At 31.8% G+C, this 10,640-nt stretch overlaps 1 protein-coding gene and 1 pseudogene across 1 annotated transcript; one reads left to right on the top strand and one right to left on the bottom strand.

The window, feature by feature from the left end:
• The first annotated feature begins 1,732 nt into the window (after positions 1 to 1,732).
• LOC120164844 lies at positions 1,733 to 2,314 on the top strand (annotated as a pseudogene).
• A 2,795-nt stretch (positions 2,315 to 5,109) lies between these two features.
• Positions 5,110 to 8,639, bottom strand: LOC120164817 (probable sodium/metabolite cotransporter BASS3, chloroplastic). Its single transcript, XM_039174469.1, has 5 exons — positions 8,143 to 8,639; positions 7,495 to 7,590; positions 7,035 to 7,341; positions 6,695 to 6,942; positions 5,110 to 5,701 (listed from the first exon to the last, which is right to left on the bottom strand). Exons 1-5 carry the CDS (start codon positions 8,517 to 8,519, stop codon positions 5,458 to 5,460), a joined length of 1,272 nt encoding a protein of 423 aa, XP_039030400.1. The 5' UTR covers positions 8,520 to 8,639; the 3' UTR covers positions 5,110 to 5,457.
• Positions 8,640 to 10,640: the final 2,001 nt, after the last annotated feature.

Genomic DNA, 10,640 nt, shown 5'->3' with positions numbered 1-10,640 from the left:
ATAAAAATTAAATGTCCATGTCTTCATCTACAAAAATAAGATACTCGTAAATCTGATATCCAAAATAATTGGACGGCTCAGAGGATAACCAATATCATTTTTTGTACTTTATTTCTTTTACGATCACATAATTTAAATAAATTCAAACCTTAAAAGTTCAAATCACATAAAAAGAGCGCGCGCGCGCATATATATATATATATATATATATATATATAATATTTTATTAAAATAAAAGTGTATATATATATATACATACAATCAATTTAGTTTATTTACTTTTTAAATTGATTAATTTGATTAATTATTAATTTTGGATATTTTAACATAATAAATCAACTAATAGAGATTGAATATTTAATAATCTGGGTCTGACATGTAAATTTGTAATATTTAGCAAGGTGAATATTTGACACGCGACCTTTATTTTAAAATAAAATTACATTTTTCGATTATATAAATTCAAATGGTTTGGGAAAAATATAAGGTAGTATTTGTTCAAACTTTTTTAACCTATTGACAATAGACATACACTCTACAGACATAACTGCTCAAACTCAATATCTTAATAAAAACAACATTTTTTTATACCACTAAGTTTGCTTAATGAATTCAAATCAAATATTTTTAAAAATCTCTCTATTATAGTAATAATAATATAATAAAACTATTCATATAGTCAAACTCTGATGAAGTTCTGATTTATTCCCTATATACTAACTATATTGACATAACCTGCCCGATAATAAATTAGAAAAAAGTAAAAAGAAGAAGAAAAATAAGAAAGGCCGACCCCCGTATCAATGGGTTAACCTGATATCATTTATACCCATTGGGCCTGTTTATAGAACCGTTGAATAACTAGTTAAAATAATAAGCTGATGAGAATTTTGCACCAATATATTTTTTATTTTTGTTTATAAAATTTTAAAACATTATTTTTGGATCAATATGTTTTTATTTGAAAATATTATAAATTACTTGCTCATCTAACCAGAGGCGGACCCAGGAACCTTCGTCAGGGGTTGCAAGAGCCCCATGGATGGCACTTTTGAGGGGTGACACTTGGATTAGGGGTGACACTTGTGGAGGGGTTGCTTGGGATACCCCGGGTACCATGGAGGTCCACCCCTGGATGTGGGGTTGCCCGGGATACCCCGAGCTCCATGGAGGTCCGCCCCTGCATCTAACCACGCTACTACATCACTACTCTGTGATTTATAGGTGAATAAGGTGGATGTTTAATGTCTCATAACTTCCTAAGGTATAGTAAACCTGTTTGTATTGGGCCCCGGCTTAGTGGAATAACAAACCAGAGGTGCGTATTTGACACGCTTATGTTTCAGGCATTCAAATGGACAAATGACATGCTTTCATAGTGTGTTTTTTTTCTCGATTAATTAATTATTTATTTCGTTCCGTCACAAAAAAATATCAAAACTTTGGTCTTATCTTTGCTAGATACATTATTTTCTTCCTAAATAATATCACTAAGACTTTTAACATCTAAATATATTTTTGCATCTAATATCCAAAATATTTTTTTTGGATATATATATATATATATATATATATATTATGATCTACTTACATATAGTGCACAACTTTTACGAGCTAAAATCTATAATTATTATATTTTTAGTTTTAAACTTTACAAAGTTTATACTTTAACTCTCAAACTTTTAAAATTTACATTTTAATCACTAGTTAAAATTTGGGTATTACGCTTCTCATCTCATAAACCATGAATAACCCTCACCATATGAAACCTAGGTCTCTAAAATCCAGGTTCACTACAAGGTTCCTCAGGGCTCTGACCAAAATCCATGCTCAAAAACCTATATCATTGTCTTCTCCCACCTAGATCTTCCGACGGTACAGAAGGATGAAGGTTGCTGCTGACAAGTCCATGGGTTACCCGGTTAGGTCGAGGAAAACTTGGAGTAGGGAAATGCTTTGGAAGCTTCGGAGCTGATCTTGTGGCAGAAGAAGACCAGTGAAGACTAGAACGCTTATCAAGTCCCGACAATCCCTCATGAAGAAAACAAGACACGAAAACACAAAAACAACAACAGCGGAAGATGGGTTCGGTGTCGAAGCAAGGGAACTAAGAGAGCTTGTTCCAGGTGGTGAAGCAATGGATTTCTGCAACTTGTTGGACGAGACAGCTCATTACATAAAGTGTCTTACCACCCAGGTACAGGTGATGAAAAAAATTGCCGATTTCTACTCTCTCTGAGACTTTGAGTTACATTATATATATTCTTATCACATCATTATATATATAATAAATCCGAAGAACATAATTTTAAAAGGGAAATATTTTCTTTTTCTGTAGAAAGCATATATATAAATAGCCAGCTGAAATAGTTTCTAGACAGGAAGTGATGAGTACTAAGAAGGGATCTAGAAATTTAAGAATGAGGGTCCAAAATTTTAATTTTATTTTCTTAAAAATAATGGTTATGTAAAAATTGTAATTTTTTCTTTTTTTCTTAACATATTAAGCTAAATTTAACCACTTTTTTAAAATAATAGAATACACTTGGCTCCTATGGGACTTAGTGCATCCGCCACTAGTCCTAAGTGAATAAACTTGCAAAATCTGTCATGATTTACATACTAGTGTTTGTATAGTTATGTTGGTAATTTCTATTACTATATATATGAATTTATTTTACATAAAATTTGTTTTTCTTTCTTGTTCTTGGGTTTCCAAAACTCTTTGATTGATAAATTATCATTTAATAATAAATATTTTTAATTATATTAGTTTGACATGGAGTATACGTCAAGATAGTTGTATTACGGTGAGACAAATGAGGTTTAATTCTATCTTTAAATGATTATCAACTTCACAAAATTAAACACAGACCAAAACTCGATAAATAAAGCAGAATGTTCTTTGTTCCAATGATAATGTCAAAATAATCAATCATAATCAATTGTCTTAAGTTTGGGTAGCCTATGAGCTTTTCTAAAAAGGAACATATAAATATCCCTTTTATAAATTTGTGTATTATTCTTTTAAGTGTTCAAAAAAGATATCTTAATTATTAATTGAGTTTTAGGCCCTATTATATAGTAATATGTTTATTAGTACCCACATTTATAAACACATATTTTTAATTGATAAATAAAATTATAACATACTTTGTTAAGATCCTACTCAATTCAAAGTACCCACATGATTTTTCTTATCATAATATTATAAAAGAAGAGATTAATTATAAACATATATTAAACCCAACATAAATTTCTAAGATATATTTTCTTGGAGGATGAATTTGAGGTCTATGAGAATTAATCGAGTTCTTCGTTGAATCTATAGTCTAGATTTTTAGGTAATGGTAACTAAAACTCAACTTTCAAAAGAATCGACTCTAATGATGTTTTCTTTATTATTAAAAAAACAAATTTTGTGAGACATCACACTAAAAAAATAAATTCAAGTATCATATTTTTGAAAATTACACAAATACCTGAATATGTCAAATTAGTGATGTAATTAAGCTTAAGTAAGAAGTATTGATGACATATGCCAAAATTAATTAGCATTAATTGAATATTTCCTAGCGTTACTGTAAGGTCTTTGACAACTAGCACATCAATGATGGGTGCAATTTTCTCAGTGCTAAACACACTGACATGGCAAAATAACATTCTTCAAAGTATTGGGAAAAATGTGGTTGTTTAAGACCAAATTAGGCTGTTTATGTTTGTACGAGAAGGGGTTCCATTAGGTATACATGAAACTAAATAAAATAATTTTTTATTTAAATATAATTTAATAATATCTGAAACAACTTAATTTTTTTTAATTAATAATAGTAGTTAGTTTTATTGAATAAAGATGAAATACAATAATATTATCAAATAAATCTATAAATATTAGAGTATATCAATCACGTCGACTGATAATTTAACCTAAAACTATTAGAATGCACAAACTAACATTAAAGAATAAGATAGGAATATATAAAGAAATGGTTAAAAATTCAATCGAATAATTATAAAAAATAGCATATAAATAATCAACAGGGATTGATTCAAGTGGTAAGCAGCTTGATATCGCTTAAGTAAAGTCTTGAGCTCGAGTCCTTGTGTATGCAGAAGATCCTAGTTGGGAGATACACTCACTAAAGTTATGTGTGCGATGAAGGTCGGTTTGGATTAATTGAGGTGAAACCTTGGAACCAAAAGGGAAAAAAATAGCATACGGATAAACATCAATATCGGCTGTAGAAGATTCATACTATCAATACTAACATAAAAATACATATAATATTTATGAGATGTTACAGTTTTCACAAACACTGTACGGAAGAACTTACCGAACTACAAGATTGTCAACTTAGTTTCTTATACGTACGAGATATGGTGGTGAAGTGGTGATAATAAAAAGAGCAAGAAAAGGAAGGGAGAGCATGCATGGCAGCGATGATATGTAATAATGAAAAGAGGTAGTTTGGTAAAGTGAAGGGATAATATATTATTTATATAGGCGTGGGTTTTATGAATGAAGAAATGGGAAGGAAGAGGTCAAGAATCATGTCCATGCAAGGCGCGTATAAAGTTAAAGAAAACAAGGTCAAACTCAAAGGCCATGCCCATGACTAAATCAACTCGTCTTTTTAGATGGAAGCAATAAGACCTACGAAATTGGGATATTATTCCAGGCCCCCTTGCTCAAAGCTGATTTCTAAGCGCACCGGGTTTCAAAATATCTTCTTGTTTACTTGACGGCTTGTTTCTAATTCCTCCAAAGATTTAATTTCATATCTCACTTCAACCTATGTTTAATATAATATCATAGGGTCAGGGTGAACGTGACAAAAATACTTTTTTTATATTGTTTTGATAGGTATAAAATATCAAAAAATATTGGTAATTTGTAAATAAAAATAAATGAATAATGTATACGCTTAACATGGAATAAGATACATGTTATAGATTATATTTAATATGATTTGATAATGTTTAACTTTATATATAAGATAAACAAATAATCCACTGTAAACGTAAAGATTACGCGTAATACAAATACATTGAATTCATTGTATCACATTATATATATATATCCCAAACCCAACACAGTTACACAGTGTATCTTAAAACTCTTTCAATATTCCTACAAAATTCATCTCTACAATTCCTTCCAAATAATTTTGTGATTACTAATCTATATCTACATGATACATATGTTTGCAGACTTTCAGGTGAAGCTCAAGAAAGCGCTTTTCAAACTACAGTAACTTCCTAGGTACAGTCATCTTTCTGCTTTCTATATCTGCCTCCGATTTCGGTACTGTACAAAATCGTATTTTTATCAGCTTGTGCTCGACCACTGCAGCTGTTTTATTGAGGGGAGGACCAGTTAAGACATGACTATCTCTCTCTGTGTGTGAACGTTGAAAATAACTCGATTAGTTCCTTGAAGATGTTCCAAGTGTTGCATCATTGAGTCTGGACAGAAGAGCTAGTTTGCGGGATGAGTAGAGAAGGTAGATCTCTAATACGGAAACCATTGCCCCAGAAAGAGGCAAGAGAAAGACCCATAATAGCCATGGCAACGACAGAGCATGCGGATGGAACTGCTTGACTGCTGCCACCGAGGAATTGCGTTGCAAGAAGGCCTGCCATGGTGGAGCTTTGCATTCCGGTGCATAATGAAACTGTCCGACAAACTTCTTCTCTTTGCCTGCATGTTAACCATATGGTGTCAGATGGTCTGATTGAAATCAACAAGTAAAAACAGACTCCTGAAATAGAATCAAAGCATTCTGTATGTATATATTGTATAATCAGTGTATGGAAATTCTTGTGCAAACTGCTCTTCTTTTTAACCATTCCACCACAGCCTACTTATATAAGTGCAATAATCTTCGTCTATGATCCAGCTTAGGAGATTAGAATGTTTAAACAAAACTGATTTTTCAGCGGTTAAAGAAATAACAAATGCTTGAAAGTGCAACGAGATTCAGCCGGCAAACAATTCGGGGAAGATTTGAGAAAATCCAGGAAACATTAAAGAAAGATTTGGAATGACAAATTCTCTGCCTGATTGGCACACGGTTCTTATATAAGTCCAAAACGAAGTACTTTGGAGCTTGACAGAAAACTTGGGAGGGCATAAAGAAGGCAGATAAGAAAATATTCCAGGACTACAGCCCAGAAGGTAGTACTTACCATGCTCCAATAATCATAATGGAGCTACCAAATGTTCTACAATACTTGATCAAAGCCATTTCTCCATTAGATGTTTTCCCCCTCAAATGGTGAAAAATTATGAATTTTTTATGCTTCCACAAAGTAAAAATAAAAATAAAAATTGAACTCTTATGACGGAATAGATAACATATATGATAAATCAAATGGAAGGAATAGCATACTGAATTCTGTTGCTCTCCGAAACCTGAGAAAACAAATGACCTGTAACGATTATGAACTTATTCTATTCTAAGATTATGCAACCTGTTATTTCTCAGCCAAATGTTTGATTTAGTATAAGAAAAAGAAGGGGTCATGTATAGAGGCCAAACTGATATACAGAAACAATATCACCATCCTGAATAGAGCTTCTTAAGTTAAAGTCTACAATCTATCCACTAAACACTGTCCCCCTGCTCTTCCATAAGCAAACCAGGTGAAATGCATGTTTAAAGCGTAATGTAATACACAAGTTCTAGATTACCTGAAAGCAGGAATTTTTGAGATCCAATATCCCACAGCAAATCCCACAGCATGAAATGTCAATACAGGAAAAACCAGCTGAAGACCCTCTTTAGATAAAATTTGACTCCTATTCAATGCAAGAGGGCTACCAATGCACAGGGAAGTACAGATCATGGCGACAAAGGGCATCACAGGTTGAAGGATTGTGACCACCGGTTTTGCATAGGTATTAAGCACAAGACCGATAGTGATAGGAACAAAAACAACCTAACAAGAATACCAAAAAAAGCATTTACATTTTGCCAAGAAGCAAGAATTCTCATTAGAGAATATTGATATATGTTCAATCACCACATTACCTGTAAAATCGACTTCGACATAGCAACAGCATCAACCGGAATGACAGACCCTATGAGAAGGCCTGTTAAAACAGGTGTGACTATCACCGACACAATGGTAGTAAAGCTGGTGAGAAGTATACTAATTGCCACATCTCCTTTGCTCAAAAAACAGGCATAGCTGGAGAGCTGAGCCCCTGCCACACAAGATGTGAGGATAAAACCTGCATAGAATATCGGAGGCATACCAAAGGCCTTTGCAACTAAAACCCCAAGAGCCGGTTTGAGGATATATTGTGCAATTAATCCGATAGATAGTGGTAAAGGTCTGGAAGGAAACAAAATTATACAGATTGAGGAGCATGTTTCGGATTGAAAAAAAAAATCACATCATTAGCAACTATATCAAACTACACATGATTCAAAGAGAGACCCTTCTTGATTATTGTTATTATTATTGAAGAAATGAAATGTTTTTTACCTTTTGACTGCAAGTGTGAAATCATCAAAGGAAAGTCTAATTCCAATGGACAGCATAATCCCGCCAAGAGCAGGAGCATACATTTCCTTAGATACCCTACATGAAAATTTGTGTTTCATAATTGTTTTTCTTCCTTGAATAAAGCTAATGGAAAAGAAAACCTTTGTATTCATACCAAATGACACGTCTGGTTCGAGAAGAGAAACGAAGCATTGAAAGTGAGAATATATATAATAAAAAACGAAAAAAAGGAAAAGATATTAAAACCTGTAAAACTGCATAGCTTGAAGAAAGCATAAAACATTCAACTAAAAGCCAACAAGACACAAGAGTGAACATTTAAAACTCACAAAAAGCCAGAAACCGCAATAAATAACCATCGCTCCACCATATATAAATAAAGCAAATACCAATTTCTCGTAACAAGCTAAGCTATGGAGTATACATATAGATAGTTTTCCAAAAAGAATCAATTTCCAATTTTTTTTAAAAAAAATCCAACTATGAGATCAAAAGAAATACGACTATAGCACTACAGAGCAAAAAAAAAAAATCAAATGCCCACGTTAAACAACGAAAACCCAGAAAGACTTAGAATATTATTTAATTAAGAACTGATTAGAATGCAAAAAAAAAGGGGGGGCTTACCAGGTGAAAGTGGAAGGTTCAGCCAGGGCAGCAAAAGCAGTAATAGCAACGACAAAAGGAAGCATTGCTGACAGAACCTGCGATATATCAAGCTTCTTTGCTACTTGGGTAGAACCACCACCTGCGTTATTCCCAAACGAAAACCTCCGCGACCCAACTCTCCGGACATACGGCGTCGTTGAACAGGCAAATACAAACAACCCTCCTCCATTACTATTGGTAAGTTCAAAACAACCCTTCATCCCCCTCAACTTCAATCCATTTCTCGAATAAGGACAAACCGGCGCCGCTGGTTTGGGATAGATTGAGAGCCTATTCGCTTTCGAAGTGAAGGCAGTGGTAGTGGGAAGAGAAAGATAAGGAGGAAGTGAAATCATTTTGAAAGTATAGAAGAGGGGATTAAGGTTGCTATGGCCGGCGCCGGAGAGGTTTTAGTTAGTACTTAGTAGTGAGGGATATGTGGTGGTGGAAATGAATGAGAATTGAGAAATAGATAAAGTGGTGGGAACTTCGTGTGCTGCGCCTGACGTGAGCTGTTAAATAAATTGCTGATTATGTTATATTATTTAATCGAAAATATTATTAAGTATAATAATATATTAAGTAATATTTATATAGTGTAATATGTAATGTTTATATTGACCTATCTTCTAATTAAATATGTATATTTAAATCGGTAATATTATAAATTTTCCTATTATATTATAATTATCGATTTTGATGTTTTTAAGATTGATATAATTTTAAATGTATCGACACTTTATGCGTGCATCTCATTGTGTTTTTATTTTGGGAAAAAAATATCGACATATATTTAAAGAGTGTCGATACATAATGTAAACATATTTGCTAATTAACCAGTATATTTTTACCGGTTATATTGTAAATTTAACTATTTCTGAGTTTTTGTTCTTTGAGAAACTGATAACATGGTAGGTTTTCCAATGTTATTCTTTTGTTACTGTAAAGTTTTTGTTCTTTTCTTACTGAGTTTTACTTAAAATATCCAACCTTTTGTATTAAAAAATAAAAATTCTGAAATAAAAATGACCACACAAGCACACTTTTTTACTACTGATTTTATCATTTCGAAATCGATTTTGTCATTTTTTTACATGTTATATTGTTATGGATCGATACATTTTTATAAAGTATCGACACTTTATTGGTGCTATAACTTCTTTTCTTTTAAATTCTAAAAGTGTCGATACTTATAATAAAGTATCGACACTTTCAACATATCCGGTTTTGTCATTTCGAGATCGATTTTATCATATTTTTACTTGTTATATTGTTATGGATCGCTACATTTTTATAAAGTATCGACACTTTATTAGTGCTATAACTTCTTCTCTTTTAAATTCCAAAAGTGTCGATACTTATAATAAAGTATTAACACTTTCAACATATCTGATAGCGCTTTACCTGTTTTGTCATTTATAAATCGGTTTTGTCATTTTTTACCTGTTATATTGTTATGAATCGATACATTTCTATAAAGTATCGACACTTTCAATATATCTGGTAGCGCTTTACATGTTTTGTCATTTATAGACCGGTTTTGTCATTTTTTTACCTGTTATATTGTTATGGATCGATACTTTTTTTATAAAGTATCGACACTTTCAATATATCCGGTAACGCTTTACCTGTTTTGTCATTTATAAACCGGTTTTGTCATTTTTTTACCTGTTATATTGTTATGGATCGATATATTTTTATAAAGTATCGACACTTTCAATATATTTGGTAGCGCTTTACTTGTTTTGTCATTTATAGACCGGTTTTGTCATTTTTTTACCTGTTATATTGTTATGGATCGATATATTTTATTAAAGTATCGATATTTTCAATATATCCGGTAGCGCTTTACATGTTTTGTCATTTATAGACCGGTTTTATCATTTTTTCCATATTATATTGTTATGAATAAATATATTTTTTATAAAGTATCGACACAAACCGATAAGTTAAGTTTGTCGATTATCAAATTTTTTAATATTTCTTTATAATTTCTACCTATTACATTATTATTACTCGATATTTCCAATAACGTTAAATCAAATTTATTAAATATCTTTTAATAGATCTGATAACGCCATATATTAACCGTATATTAATCTTATTTTCACGAGACAATCACATCGAGTTTCGTAGGAAAGTTTGAGAGAAGCAGTAGTTGATAGGACAGTTTTAATTGGTTGCGTGAATATCTCCACCTGTCAGAAAATGGATGGTTATCATAGCCTCCAACCATGCCTGCCAAACTCTTTCAACCATATTTAACGTATCTTTATTTTTTATTTTTTATTCTTAATAATTATACCACACGTTTTTCTTTATCTCTATAACACATTTTAGATTATTTGATTATTGTTTTTATTTATTTTTTTAGGGTTAGATTTGACATCATCACAATTGATAAATATGTCGTTTATTTGTTATCGTGATGTTATTTCTTACTTTGGACTCTTGAATTGAATTTGGATATGCGATTT

Source organism: Hibiscus syriacus, unplaced genomic scaffold, assembly GCF_006381635.1.
Source record: "Hibiscus syriacus cultivar Baekdansim isolate YM2019G1 unplaced genomic scaffold, ASM638163v2 tig00002919_pilon, whole genome shotgun sequence".
Taxonomy (NCBI): domain Eukaryota; kingdom Viridiplantae; phylum Streptophyta; class Magnoliopsida; order Malvales; family Malvaceae; genus Hibiscus; species Hibiscus syriacus.
This window is presented reverse-complemented; position numbering and strand designations above follow the sequence as displayed.

Coding starts and splice junctions, on each gene's coding strand:
- LOC120164817 (XM_039174469.1), bottom strand. CDS start 8,519: ATGATTTCACTTCCTCCTTATCTTTCTCTTCCCACTACCACTGCCTTC. Junction 7,342..7,494: donor TTCACACTTGCAGTCAAAAG/GTAAAAAACATT, acceptor GTTTCCTTCCAG/ACCTTTACCACTATCTATCG. Junction 5,702..6,694: donor TCAAAAATTCCTGCTTTCAG/GTAATCTAGAAC, acceptor GTTAACATGCAG/GCAAAGAGAAGAAGTTTGTC.